We start from the raw sequence: 16,407 nt of genomic DNA on the forward strand, positions 1-16,407 counted from the left end.
GTCAATGCAAGTGAATGTGAGAAAATAATTATTGTCTGGTCCCGTTTGAATTGTGCCATGAATGTGAACATATGTTGTCTGTGAATTTTTTAGATAATTTTTCATGTTACGAGTTTGACAGTATATTGTATGATTCTTTGGCTAGCAGTTGTGGAAAAGACATAACGAGAGAAAGACTACATGTCGCCTATGTGACGTCACCCCATAACACATTTTCCCTCCACTTGTCAAATCACGGTGCTAATGCTGCGATAATCTATGGAGACAGATCGAGATGCCTGTGTGTTTTGTACCCAAAATGTCACCATTCAAACCAAATGGGATGTTCTTTCTTCAGATTCCCGTCTGATGTAAAAACTAGGAATCGCTGGATAAAACGGATCAGGTATGTGAATCTAGCAAAGTTGACTTACCCGCTACTCTGCTAGAAGCTCCTGAAATATTAGCAGGTTAGCCTAATAGCACTAGCACAATAAAAAAGGTGCTGCTTGAATTATTATAATTGTATTGTACAGCGGGATCCGTGTGCTAGTGGTGGTGACGTATATCAAACGCGTCGAAAGCAGTGAAGAGTTGTAGTCCACAAAGTGCTCTCACACAAAGTCTAACCGTATCAAACTTCTACCTGCTAAATTATAGCATTCTTCACATGAAAAATTATATTAAAAATTCACAGACAACATATGTTCACATTCATAACTCCAGTAAACTATGGAGTGCCGCAGGGATCTGTGTTAGGCCCTCTGTTATTTTCAATATATATGATGCCACTTGGAAATATTATAAGGAAACATGGAATTAGTTTCCATTGTTATGCTGATGACACTCAAATATATATTTCATCAAGGCCGGATGAAAACGCTAAATTTTCCAAATTGACAGAGTGTGTTAAAGATATAAAAGATTGGATGACGCGTAATTTTCTTTTATTAAATCCAGACAAGACAGAGGTAATACTTATCGGTTCAAAAAACCGCCCACAAAACCTCGCACAATACAACTTTAACATCATAGGATGTCCTGTTACTTTATCCTCTACAGTAAAAGACCTGGGTGTTATACTCGATTGCAACCTGTCTTTTGAAAATCATATTTCATATGTTACAAAAACAGCCTTTTTCCACCTTAGAAACATTGCTAAGCTACGTAATATGCTATCAGTTTCTGATGCAGAAAAGTTAGTTCATGCATTCATGACCTCGAGACTGGATTACTGTAATGCTTTATTAGCTGGTTGTCCTGCATCCTCAATAAACAAGCTACAGTTAGTCCAAAATGCCGCCGCTAGAGTTCTTACGAGATCAAGAAAATATGATCATATAACACCGATTTTATCATCACTGCATTGGTTACCTATAAAGTTCCGTATTAATTACAAGGTATTGCTACTGACCTATAAAGCCCTAAACGGCTTAGCTCCAGTCTATTTAACGGATCTTCTATCGCCCTATAATCCATCGCGCTCTTTAAGATCACTAAATTCAAGGCTTTTGGTCATACCTAGGATATCCAGAACCACCAAAGGAGGGAGAGCATTTTCACATTTGGCTCCAAAACTCTGGAATAGTCTTCCTGATACTGTTCGTTGCTCAGACTCGCTCTCCCAGTTTAAAACTAGATTAAAGTCGCATCTCTTCAGCCAGGCATTCATATAATCCCACAGTTCAAACTACAATCCGGCCTCTAGCTCATAAATGCCAGAGGAGAACTGGCCCCCGACTGAGCCTGGGTTCTCCCAAGGTTTTTTTTTTCTCCATTAGGTCACCTGATGGAGTTTTAGGACACCATTAGGTCACTTGATGGAGTTTTTCGGTTCCTTGCCACTGTTGCCTTTGGCTTGCTCAGTTGGGGATATTTTGGGGATATTTAATTTAATTTTATCAATCAATAAATTCCTCTTGAAACAAACTTTGTTGTATTATTTAAATTTAATACTGTGAAGCTGCTTTGATACAATCTGTATTGTGAAAAGCGCTATACAAATAAACTTGACTTGACTTGACTTGACATTCATGGCACAATTCAAACGGGACCAGAAAATAATTATTTTCTCACATTCACTTGCATTATATAATTTTAAATATATTTTAACATAATTTAAGTTTATTTTACACACTTGAAGCATTATCGTATCGCATATCGAATATCGCATCAATGAGTTATCGCATATTGCATTTTTCTTCAATATCGTGCAGCCCTACTTTTAAATTATAAGTTGTTTTCTATACAAAAGTATGGAAACAGGGTTGATGGTAACGGTGGACAGTTTTATGTTTTAATTTGTTATTACAAGCCTTGTGCTCCAGGTTGTGAAACTATACAGTACTTTTGGGAAAGAGACTTTAATGCTGATATTTTGATAATCATGTTTAAATTATCTTTTTTTTTTTTTTTTTTAACACAAAATGATGGAAACAGGGTTGTATGAAACGGTGGACAGTTTTACAGTTTAATTTGACACTACAAGCCTTGAGCTCAAGGTGTGAAACTATACAGTACTTTTTGGAATATTATAATGTGTCTAAATGTTTATAATGCCTTTAGAAAGGTAACAGGGTTGATGGCAACGGTGGACAGTTTTACAACTTATTTTGTTTTTACAAATCCTGTGTTCAAGGTGGTGAAACTATACAGTACTTTTGGGAAAGACAATGTAATGCTCACTTTTAAAAGAACCGTTGTTTACTATACAAAATTAAGGAAACAGGGTTGACATGTAAGATTATGCCCACTGAGAATTGTAAAAAAAACACAAAAAAACAAGTTGATTTGATAAAAGTAGGAGACTTTAACTCTTTGAATAGTTCACTTCCTGAAAAATTATAATGTCATTAAGACAGGCACAATAGTTTCAATTACAATGAGCATATTTGCTAATAATCCAGAGAGAAGACGAAAAAATGCATGTTTACGATTTAAAAAAGATAAAATAGATAAAAGTAAAATAGCGTTTTGAAAAATGACTATCTATCTATCTATCTATCTATCTATCTATCTATCTATCTATCTATCTATCTATCTATCTATCTATCTATCTATCTATCTATCTATCTATCTATCTATCTATCTATCCATCCATCCATCCATCCATCCATCCATCCATCCATCCATCCATCCATAAATTGGAATCTTAGATATTCATTGTTTTGTATTGACGACAATCCCGCGAATGTGTCAAAATCTGCAGATTTTTGAGGGTAAACCCTGCTGTGTTGTCATGAGTAAAACAGCGAGCACAAAGGAAACTCTTATGTTTCTGATGGTTCTTTCAGGGCACGTCTGACGCCAGAAACGTCCTCACCGCACTGAAGAAGAGTATGATGGGAGACTTGCTGCCAATCTCATCATATTACCAGCTCTCAGAACTGCGGAGTCAGCAGCACCGCAGAGAAAAAGACAGAAAATGATTAGGACAATATTGTGAAAGTGACATTTCTGGCGGTCAGAGACAGTTGAAGGCTAGATGAGCTGTGATTGGCCGTCCTCTCGCTGTAATTAGTGATTTGAAGTTGGAGAAGTGGTTTAAAGTAAGTATTGACGTCTCCCTCGCCCTTTCTCTCTCTCTCTGGCTGTAGAAAGTATGAAGCAAAGCTTACAGGCATTGACGCAACTGCAGCAAAATGATCATAAAGAGGAAATTACCTGCAGGAGATTTCAGCAACAACAACACACACACACACACACACACACACACACACACACACACACACACACACACACACACACACACACACACACACACACACACACACACACACACACTACAGCTACTTACAAAAGTACTTTCGCAGTGGAAATACACTTATAGCGTGACGAATCGCAAACTATTCTAGAAACTGTTCAACTAATATATTTGTTTTAGGTCTGGACTGAACTGAATTAGAAAGAGAGCAAAACAAACACCAATCTCTTTCAATTTCTCGCTGGCGTATGGGCTATTACAGCCTTGCAGCACCTCGTGATGTCATCTTATTTATGGATGTCATTAGGGGAAGGGGAGGGAAAAGGTTGCTATTTAAAAAAGATTAAGAGCAGGGACAGGGATGAATGTTTGCGGCTCTTTTACGCACTGCAGGTTCTCGCTGTATCATTTAACACACACACACACACACGGTCTGTTCCAGCAGAGGGGACTCGGGACAGTCGGACCGCTGTGCCCGCAGGTGAACTTCTCATACTCTTTAAAAATTAAATATTGATGTCACAGGGCGAGGAAACAGAAAAAGGGCAACCCGAGTACAGCGAGTCTGCAGTCCACTAAAGTAGACGTGTTCAGGAAGAGCTGTGTCATGTGAACTGCATTCTGGGAAAATCCTGTGGTCTGTGAGAGTGTTTGTGAATGGACGGCGGAAGAAAGAGCTGATGAGTTTGAAGAGCCTGACAAACACCATCCAACAAAATGAAGCCATTAAGCATTGTTGACCCCTGCTCCTCTGTCAATAGATGAACGCCACACTGCCAACAGCCGCGCAAGAGCATTAGCATTCTCTCCTGCCTCGCCGCGAGCTTTCAACAAGGATTGCAAAGAATGACTAATAGAAATGAACAAAAAGAAACATGACAGAACACAGCAATTTACTACAATCTTCATGTTGGATCAACAGCTGTGAATGCATGCTCTCTCTCTCTCTCTCTCTCTCTCTCTCTCTCTCTCTCTCTTTCATTCATTCATTCATTCATTCATTCAGTGAAAAAGAATAGACTTTTGGATACATAATGTATTTTGTCTATTTCATTTGCTGTATTTCTAGGCTTCTCTACACAGCAGAGTTAAGGCTTTCAGAGTTAAAGCAATCAATGCATATACATATTTCAAAAAAAATTTATAAAATAAAATGATAAACATGAATATTTATGGAACCTTTGAATATACATATTTTAAAACAATTACTGAAAAAGGCTCACATTTGTGATTTAGCTTTATATATGAGTGAATACACATTTCACAAAAAGTATAAAAAAAATTATGATAAAAAAAGGTTATTTATGTAAATAAGATTTAACATATGTTCTCTGAAAACACATCTTAATACCTACATTTTTCTTAATTTTTAAACTTGAATTTATTTGAACTCTAAATTTATATTATTTCAGAGATAAAAAAAAAAGAAAGAAAGAAGATCTTTACTGAAAAGCAGATAAAAATACTGATTAAGAATAGGACATTTGCATTTTTGATAAATAATTATCCTTATGCAACTGGAATGGTTGTTTGGCCAGTGGATCTGTAGAAGCAGTCGCTCTGCTCCGGCTCAAAGCATGTTTGTATCTGACATGTTGGATTTCTTACTTTGGATGCGTGAACTCGTCCACCAGCGTGACCTTCTCCACCAGGTCTCCTCCGATGCTGCGTACCAGGTCGTAGAAGTCGTTTTGTGTGTAACCTTCGGCCGGCAGCCAAAAAGAGATGTCATTGAAGAGCGGAGGGTACTTACTGAGAGGCTGCGATGGGGAGAAAAACAGAAGAAGAAATCTGTGTTTTGGGGCATGTGTAGAGAAGCACAAGGATAAAAGTAATATAAAGGGTGGAAATCAGGATATTAGTGTTGCTGCTTTTGTAAAATGGCAGGAAAAGCAACAAAAATACATCATTTAAATTCAAACACTTCATCCATGAAATTTAGTTTATTAGCCTGAAATTTACTCACATTTTTATTTTATTTATAGCTTTTATTTATTTTATTTTTTTTCAAACTTTTGATGGAGTTATGGTGGAGGAAGAGATTAAACTTGTTGCTGACCAACTGATGATTTCATTTTCTTCCTCAGACAAAGCTATTACCAATAGAAACTCAAGAGAATATATATATTTATTTTTTTAAATACTGCATTTTTACTTTTCTCTCCAGGAAGAAGCCACTCTTCAGCTTTCTAATCATTTCTAATTACTAAAAATACAAAGCATGCAAGAATAAATTGATACGAAAAGAGATTTTTGACAGTGCTTATTCAAAACCTCACTTTATTCAGTCACTCAGCACAAAACACGCACACACACACACACACACACACACACACACACACACACACACACACACACACACACACACACACACACACACACACACACACACACACACACACACACACACACACACACACACACACACACACACACACACACACACACACACACACACACACACACACACTTTTGTCTTTTTGAGGACATTCATTGACAATGCAATCTCTAGCTCCTAACCCTCACCATCACAACTAAGTGCCTAACCCGAACCCTAAACCCTAACCCTACCCTTAACCCAATTATAACCTTATCCCTAAAACCAAGTCTTGACCCTCAAACAAGCATTTTTGGTTTTTGAATAAATGAAAAATGTAATTAAAAAAGTAATAAATAATTTTGATGCATCACTATAGCCAACCAAAAACCAGCTTTGTCAGCGTGGAAGACTAAACCAAACCTGCTTAAACGAATGTATTATGCCCTATGGCAAAAATATGCCCTTGGTCATACCTAATGTTCTTGATGTGAATGAAAATGCACCATAGAGATCATGTAAGCATTCTGTTAGTGTGTGTAAGGCTACTAAAGTGTGGACAGTGTGCTTGTCTAAAGAAAGCCTGCATTGCACTTCTTGTTTTTGGCTAAGAGTGTGTGTGGAGGAGGCTGTATGTGTGTCATACGGCATGTCTTATTGTGTGCAGTGATTCATTGTGTGTATGTTGTGCATGTTGCTCTCATAGGACACAGCAAAGCACACAAGGGCGGAGGAGAGCGCTGACCCCACGGTCATACCTCATTACCAGTGGAAAGAGAGACAGACAGAGAGACAGTCATATATAAACCCAGCAGAGCATCAGGCAAACTGACAAGCAAATCTCTCTCTCTCTCTCAATCTCTGAGTAATGGACAGTGGGCAGAGAGGGAGATGGGCTGAGAAATGACCTACAGCCCGAGAGAGCACAGGTAATCAGTCACACACACACACACACACACACACACACACACACACACACACACACACACACACACACACACACACACACACACACACACACACACACCCTGCAGGACGAGCATCAAGCCTGCCTCATGCTACACACACCGCTATAAGAGGACCTGTTCAGTGTCTCAAAAGGTCACCCAACAATAAAGGACATGTATGACACACAGAAGGTCATGGAAAGAAGAGCATTCATGCCTCTGATGTGCTACAGCAATACAGAAAAAACAAAGAATCAGAAACAAAGAAAAACATTAAAGGTTCAAATACTTTCTCTTGTCCTAGTTTAATGTTCATAGACAACTAGAAGTAAACCATCAGGGATTGACTCCCCTTAGAAAGCTTGAACACTGTGGCACTATTGTTTGTTTGAGGGGCTTGGCAACACTGGCTCAGCCAATGGCGTGAGTCGGGGGAGGGGCCGCATGTTTGTCTGACCAATAGCAGATGCGGAGTGTTTTGAAACAAATATCGGCATATTTTTTTGCTGAAACTACACTTTACCTTGAAACTACACGTCACCACAGAATTTGTGAATTTAGTGGCAGTATTTTCAGAGCAGCTTGATTGTCACGGTCTGTGCGCTTGCAGCTATGCTTATGACTGACTATTATGGGATAGCATACTGCGTGTGTTCATTTGACCCCTAGTATAATAGCAAAGGGGAAAAAATACAAGATGGAGAGGGGCGGTGTAGAAAGTGAGGCACAGAATATGAATTTTTACTCAACGGCACAGCAAAACTTACAAAAAAGAGAAATACACACTGGAAAAAGACATTACTGGTTTGAAATCTGCTCAGCTTAGTCTAGATCCTTTTATGTATTGGTGAATGAAATATTTACAATATCTAATCAACATCTAAGACAGAATGCTAACAGATAGCCCTGACCCAAACTCACAACGTTGACTGCGAGTCTTTTGCAGCGTCTCCTGCAAGGCACAGATTTTTAAAAACGCTTTCGTATCACTGATCTGTCTCGTGTTTCTAACCTCAAAAATGTGTTTTTTTAGCGATTGGCATCCTACAGTTAAACCTGAAGGCCTGTTCACACCAATGATATTGCTCCTCTTGTGTCATTATTGGTATTGCTGTAGCATGGACTCACAGAATTACAACGATTATTAAAAACTTAAATTGTTATCGTCCTTGGTGTGAACGGCCCTCATGGTTACTAGGCAAGATCCTTATTTATGAGAAATGCTGTTAATCTTACCTGGAAGGTGACAGGCTGATAGATGTCAGACAGGCGGAACTGCTTCAGGAAACGCTCATCGTCGCTCCAGAAAAGTCGGATATCTGGGATGCCGAACAGAACCATGGCCAACCTCTCCAGCCCGAGTCCAAAAGCCCAACCCATCTTATTCCCAGCTCCGGCTGCAGGAAATAACAACAACCGAATGAGACATGCACTCCATTTTAGTATTTGTTTCGTTGAGTGTGGCATTGTCATGAAAAGACAAGGATGACTGGGTGTCACAACAAATCAACACTAACCCAAAACCTTGACGTTCTTCTGTTGTGTTGCAGCGTGTATAAATATAAAATCCTTTAAGTCAACATGAAATCAGACCTCAAATCTCAAGGAACGTTTCTGATTGTGTGCACGATTCATCGGTTCATGTTATTCCAAAATAAAGACTAAAATATTTGCTCCATAATCTTTTATGAAAAAGTAATAACTTGCTCCTCTTTTTTGTCCTCTCCAACAACAGTGTAATAGATTTTGATATGTAATGCATATTTTCACAAGCCAATCATTACCCAAGTACTTTGTTTTAATAGGAAATATGTCAGATTAAAGAGGCCTCACTACGCCCTTTTTCAAAGTCTTGATTTTGTTTTTGAGTTCTAATAGAATAGGTTTTCAAGCTTATTTATTACACATTATTTTCCCCATATTCTCCATTGATGCAGCTCCTCTCTTCCCAGTCTGAAACGCTCTGGGGTGCGTTTCCCAAAAGCATCGTTAGCCAACTATGGTCGCAAGTTCCGTCGTTATCAGCAGAGTTCAACGAGTCGGTGTTTCCCGAAACCATCGTTCCAACGAACATTCGCAAACAGCATCGCAGAGTTTTTGAAGAGTGCGCATGTGCGAACGTGCTCTAGTATGTAAGAACGAGCCTATGATTGAATCTGGAAATAAAGCAAAATAACAGAAAAATTTGAAATATTCTTCAGATTCCATGTCTGTAATTTATAGCAAAACATCTAGAACTAATTCGATCTCAAACAGATTCATTAAAAGTAGTTAAAACTTCACCAGCTGCGTGACATCATTAACCAACGTGGTTGAACGACCAATGTTCGACAATACGGTTTCGGGAAACAGTCGTGACTATGGCTAGTTGATTTCTTCAACGATGCTTCATACTATGGTAGTAAAGCAGTAAGTTACGTCACTGTACGGGAAACACACCGCTGTTTAGTTCCTGTCTCTATGAAGCCCCTCCTTCTGAAAAGCACACTGTGCTCTGATTGGTCGGCTGGAGCAGTGTGTTGTGATCAGTGCTTGGAGTGTGTTTGGGAAATGTCCCTCTCTTTACCATAACCGCCAGTTTCAACACACTACTAACTAACTCAACCAGGCCACGCCTCTTTATTCTGCACATGAATTATTTAAATGAGGAATATTGTGACATGTTCGTTCCCCCCCCCAAAAAACGTTGTAACTTTGCAGACCCTTTTCATGCTCAAACAGCAACATTACACACTAAAGAAAGCTGAAAATGTGAAAATGTCTGAATAGGTAAAACGTGTTGCTAATGGCATTTCACGTTGACGTCAACTCAAGTGACAGCATTAAATGAATCTGCTTTAAGATCCACAGGTAGAGGAATAACTAACTTGACATATCCCGTTGATTGACAGTCAGCGACAAGGCTGTGCGGCTCTCGGCAAGTCAACGCTGGAAATAGTGCTGCTATTTCTGATGTGATTATACTCATTACGAATTTTTATTTGCTTTGCAACCCTGTGTGACCTATGATGAGTGGAGGAGTGAGCAAACAGATTTTTTTTCCCCCAGACTTTCCAAGCCTTTCACTCTCTCTCAAGCCACTGTTTAACCCAGTGAAGCATTCCTTCAGATGCGAAGGAAATGTGTTTTATATGTTAATGAAGGGAATGCTCAGGGGTCGAAATGCTCAGCCAGATGGGACAGAAATCGGAATAAATCTAACCCTCAGACGTACAAATCAATCAAGAGAGACATTAACGATTCCGATCTCTCTCAAGACCACGGAATACTTTTTTTTTCTTCAAATACTCATTTTACTAATTGCAAAAAAATAATATGAGTATGAAACTTTTTAATTGTCTCCAAGCTTGAATAAGCATGACTTGAACGGGACCTTGAATTTGATTTTAATACATGATGTATCTAAAGAAAATGCAAGTGGTGTTTGCCCATGAAAAAAGTGAATGCAATGTAGTGTTGCTAGGCTGTTGCTAAGTGGTCAGTCTCGGTGTATTTTATTTGGCCTAAGTAAGACTTTGATGAATATGTCTGAATTTTGGATATCACCCCTATGAAAAACATAATTATTAACATCCACTGCTAAAGTGTCATGAATTGCAAAGCTAAAGCGAATTTGAAAAGCGATTTGAACTAATAACAATAAGAAGAAATTTTTCTTTGGCACTTTATTTCGATAGTCCACTTCAGACATTCTGTTGACTATAAGTAACTTTGCAACTACATGTCAACTAACTCTCATTAGAGTATTAGTACACTGTCTGATTAATATCTGATAACACTTTATTTTGATGGTCCACCAACAGATATTCTACTGACTATAAGTAACTTGGCAACTACAAGTCAACTTATTCTACTAACCTGAACCCTAACACCTAACCCTAACCTAACGGTCTACTACAGTCTAGTAATACTCTAATGAGAGTTAGTTGACATGTTGCAAAGTTACTTATAGTTAGTAGAATGTCTAAAGTGGACTATCGAAATAAAGTGGAACCGTTTCTTTATCAGCAAATCAGCATATCAGAATCATAAGATGCTGAAAATTCAGCTTTGCTCACAGAAATAAATTACATTTAAAATAGAAAGGGATAATTTTATAATATTACTGTTTTTACTCTTACAAATCTTACTAACCCCAAGTTTTTGAGTGTACAGGATTTTGTGTGCATTTCATGAAAAAGTCTGCTGCACAGTTTGAGGTATCATTCATGTCCGCAACATGTTGTTAGCAATAGTCACGGTGACGCCTGCCTTCGCAAGCGGCTCTAATTACACGGATGATGATGTAGATGAAGGAAGACTCCACTACAGTTTCTCCGGCGCTGAGCCCTGGATTGATGGTCGGGCTGATTGCTATCACTCGTCTGTCAGTGGAAATCACGAGCACATCCAGGGAGATAAAAGAGAGGTGTAAAGCGTTGTGACACGGCTAAGAGTGAAGCGGAGGCTAAGAGGACGGGCGCCAACACACACACACACACACACACACACACACACACACACACACACACACACACACACACACACACACACACACACACACACACACACACACACACACACACACACACACACACACACACACACAGTGAACGCCAGAGACGTCAGCCAGAAGCTGGCGTGAATCTCAGCTGTCATCAATGACCTCAGACGAACGCCACAGCCTTGCATATTCCCTCCCTCTTTGAGTCTATGAGGTCCATTGCACTCGTAGCCAATCGGAGCCAAGGGTGTGTGTGTGTGTGAGGGGACGTGGAGCGTGAGCTGCGTTTGACGCCATTCACCTCGTGATGACATCAGCAGGGCTTGGCAGCTTTGACTCACAGCTTGACGCCTCTTTGCTTTCCCCTCCCTGCCAATCTCACTCATTCGGTCTCCTACAAGCCTCCAATGCTCACTCAAGTCTCCTGTTGTCTCCCTGTATTCCTCACTTTATATGATGGCGTGATGACTCCAATCTTCAACCAGATGGAACTGGATAATATTCTGATTGTCCAATCCAATCTGACTTCAGACCTATAATGCTGCCTGAATCATAATCATACACTGTTTGTTAATTGGCTAGAGGAGAAATTGGGCCAGATTCTCTCAAGGTTTTTTTTCTCCATTGTGTCACTGATGGAGTTTTGGTTCTTTGCCACTGTCGCCTTTTTCGCCTTTGTTGCCATTGGCTTTTGACTTGCTTAGTTGGGGACATTAAATTTAACATTTAATTTAATATTCAACAATAATATTGATCTGCCTGAATTGACACCATTATGAGAACTGAACTGAGCCGAACGATGACATCACGGTTTCTCCAGAGTGGCTATATAAATAAATTAACTAAATTAATAACTTTTTTACAACAAAAATTACACATCATTGAACTTACTTAAGCTGGACTGTAACGCTATTTTCTTCTGAAAATAAACTTTGCTGCATTATTTCCCTGTTTTCTCTGTGAAGCTGCTTTGAAACACTCTGTATTGTAAAAAGCGCTATATAAATAAACGTGACTTGACTTGACTTTATGTCCTTTCATCACCCCCGTCCCAACATGTCCCATTTTTCAGCCACTTTCTGTCAGTTTTCTCTTGCTGCTTCTACTTCTTCACTTGATTCTTTAGTCTCTCAACACCTCTCTTGTGTCTTTTCCTCTGGTGTTGATGTAGAGTTTCACTAGTCGGCCCTCACCAGAAACACGCCGGCTGTTTTCAGCATTAATAATCATGTTTGACAACAGGCTGAACTGTAAAACAGCCGTTGACATGCTGGTCTAGCTTTGTTTAAGATGGCTGTGCTTACAGGCTTTGGCTGGGGTCATATTATTTTATTCCCTCCTAAGGTCTACTTGCTTATTAAAGTTTAAAAACAGTCTTTCGCAACCATTTCCCTCTCTCTCTCTGACTCTTGTAATCAGTTAAATTGGGAGTTTGAAAATGGGGATCCTCAATCTGGAGGTGATTCTGGTACTCTATGCACATATATTTGGTAGAACATAAATTTGGTAGAAACCAAACCAATCCAGCAAGAAAAAATACAATAAAATAATTTTTATCTCAAAGATCTCGGGAGCTCATTTAAATAGACAATATTTAATGATAACTTACAGATTTATATGCTCACAAGTCTTTGATTTCTATCTAGTTGCATTGATGTAAAACAAAGTAAAGGCCCTTATACTGTATGTAACGTCAATACATCAAATATAACTTACAGCAAGCGTCATGTACCACTTTGACCTCCACAAAAATGACAGATATCATTATGGGATTGTATGAGGTTTATAGGTAGCAAATGGGAAGTATACACACCAAACATTAAAATGAATGAAAGCACAGCCATGTAATTGAGTTTAAAACACACACAAAAAAAGTATGATTACACACCGGCACCAACCAAGTAAGTTGTTTAGTAATCATTGGCTGTGGTTTGAAATGTTTGAGGTAAACAAGGTCAAAGTGGTTTAAAATGTGTAACGTATCTCTAGATTAATGTGTGGGCAAACTTTGTGTCTTTATCATTGAAGAAAAACTGCTTGGATTACGTTATTAAAATGCTTTCAGAGTTTTACAATAGACAGTGACTGTCATATGATTATTTTCCATAGCATTCTCCAAATATACAGTAGTTAACTCCAAAATGAATATGCCATGCCAAACATGCTAAGGTAGCGTTGTAGCAGACGTCCACAGAGTTTAAAGCATTGGTGAATGTTGATGCAAGTCATGTGAAAGAACCAAAAGAAATGAAAATTGTGAGACTTTTGTGGCTTTTAGTGCATGTCTGTCAGCTTTGAGGTCATCTAATATGCAAAAAATTTATAAAAATAATGATAAAATAAACCACTGACTCACATTAACAAATAGCAAATTATGGTTCATGACTATGATAGTAAATGTAAATATAAAAATGGGACAAGCACTTTGATGAAAATAGCCCCTTCACCTTTACCATTTGCTAGTTGGCTAAAAATGTCATATTTTAAATATATATATATATTTCCTAGTATAATAAAATACACTTGACATTTTACCTGTGCCCTGTGTTTGAAAAAAGAAAAGTTAATTTCAGAGGACTGACTTTCTTTGATGACCGTTTTATAATCCTCTCTGGAGTATTTTTACTTTTTCACACATCTGTTTGTTTTAATCCTTCTTTCCACTTCAGTAATCACAAAGCAAATGCTTTTAATCATTAACCCGGCGAACAAGCAACACTATTTATCTATTGCTGCCAAGCCAGACAGACCAAACAGAAGAGGAGAGCTTTAAAGATGAAGACTCTCCGCTGGTAATGAAGGAGCCTCAATTTAGAGATTGGATTAAAATACTCTAAAAATAAACCGATCTTGTCTTCACGTTTTTTTGCCACTGTACGCTAATTGGCTAATACTCTCCACTTGTTTGAGCATAAATTTCACAGAAAGCATAAGACATTACGATTATACAAACAAGTTATATGTGTTATAACAAGTGGTCAGCATGCACGCTTATATTCTGAAACCCATTAATTTCACACTGAGAGAAAGAAAAACAGATTAGAAAACATAATCATCAGGTATGTCACTTAAATTACCATTACAAGAAAACAGACACCTGCAGTCCATACTAACAGAGAGCCTCATTTATTCTGTTATGAACACAAAATTACATTTGCATAGTGAAATTAAAATGGATTTTGCAGGGGGAATATTGGCTCACGCAGCTCCTTACTGAACCATTATCATATATTTGCACTATAGGTTATTAACTACTGTAGTCGGCTTTGTAATTAAGTGCTTTTGTTACTGCGTGTCGATACAGGGAGTGTTAAACATTAGTTGAGGGTGAAAGGGTTTAAAGCTGATGGAAATTAAACTTTTAGCAGGCTGAAATAGTGGAAAGTACACTTTACACTGTATCACTTGGATTCTGGCAAAAACACAAAGATGAATGAAAAACAAAATATAGTATTGTAACCGTATAATTTCAAACGAAACACCAACAATTATACTCTGGAATTCAATTTTAACATTCATTATTATTATCTGTCCCATGGTCAACCTTTTTTTTTTTTTTTTTGAAAGTATGTTACTGTGGTGAAGATATGAATATAAATGAATAAATAATAATACTAATCTAAATAAATAAATATATTCAACCCTTTATTTTATGCATTTATTTTAATGCATCTCTGTTGCATTGTAATTGCACAAATAATCCTACGTAATATTAATTTACAACATATACTTACTGCAGGTTTAGGGTTAGAGTTACTGTCATAACGTGTTACCTTCCGACCAACCAACCAACCAACCGACCGACCGACATATTTTCCGACCGACCGACTTACCGACCGACCGACCGACTTACCGACCGACCGACCAATTTACCAACCAACCAACCTACTTACCAACCAACCAACCAACCAACCAACCAACCAACCAACCAACCAACCAACCAACCAACCAACCAACCAACCAACCAACCAACCAACCAACCAACCAACCAACCTACTTACCAACCAACCAACCAACCAACCAACCAACCAACCAACCAACCAACCAACCAACCAACCAACCAACCAACCAACCAACCAACCTACCTATTTACCAACCAACCAACCAACCAACCAACCAACCAACCAACCTACCTATTTACCAACCAACCAACCAACCAACCAACCTACCTATTTACCAACCAACCAACCAACCAACCAACCAACCAACCAACCAACCAACCAACCAACCAACCAACCAACCAACCAACCAACCAACCAACCAACCAAGTTTTATATCATGCCTTATCAGACCATGATTTTTCCAACGAAATATCAGATTTACGTTCACCACTAACTCAGGTGTCTGCTAGGGTTAGCTCCAGTCTATTTAACGGATCTTCTATCGCCCTATAATCCATCGCGCTCTTTAAGATCACTAAATTCAAGGCTTTTGGTCATACCTAGGATATCCAGAACCACCAAAGGAGGGAGAGCATTTTCACATTTAGCTCCAAAACTCTGGAATAGTCTTCCTGATACTGTTCGTTGCTCAGACTCGCTCTCCCAGTTTAAAAATAGATTAAAGTCGCATCTCTTCAGCCAGGCATTCATATAATATCAAACTACAATCCGGCCTCTAGCTCATAAATGCCAGAGGAGAACTGGCCCCCGACTGAGCCTGGGTTCTCCCAAGGGTTTTTTTCTCCATTAGGTCACCTGATGGAGTTTTAGGACACCATTAGGTCACTTGATGGAGTTTTTCGGTTCCTTGCCACTGTTGCCTTTGGCTTGCTCAGTTGGGGATATTTTGGGGATATTTAATTTAATTTTATCAATCAATAAATTCCACTAGAAACAAACCTTGTTGTATTATTTTAATTTAATACTGTGAAGCTGCTTTGATACAATCTATATTGTGAAAAGCGCTATACAAATATACTTGACTTGACTATATACTATATCTTTATATATTGTTATGGCTCAGTTTTGTTTTGGGT

General features: G+C 38.5%; 1 protein-coding gene across 1 annotated transcript in view; it reads right to left on the bottom strand.

Moving 5' to 3' along the window:
* fars2 (phenylalanyl-tRNA synthetase 2, mitochondrial) overlaps window positions 1-16,407 on the bottom strand; it is a 151,536-nt gene that overhangs the window by 57,232 nt on the left and 77,897 nt on the right. Inside the window, exons 5-6 of the mRNA XM_082184356.1 lie at window positions 8,183-8,343; window positions 5,291-5,442 (exon numbers count right to left, since the gene is read on the bottom strand). Of these exons, the coding sequence (XP_082040482.1) occupies window positions 5,291-5,442; window positions 8,183-8,343 (313 nt within the window). The remainder of the gene's footprint in view (window positions 1-5,290; window positions 5,443-8,182; window positions 8,344-16,407) is intronic.

Source organism: Leuciscus leuciscus, assembly GCF_965113295.1.
Source record: "Leuciscus leuciscus genome assembly, chromosome: 11".
In the NCBI taxonomy this organism is placed as follows: Eukaryota; Metazoa; Chordata; class Actinopteri; order Cypriniformes; family Leuciscidae; genus Leuciscus; species Leuciscus leuciscus.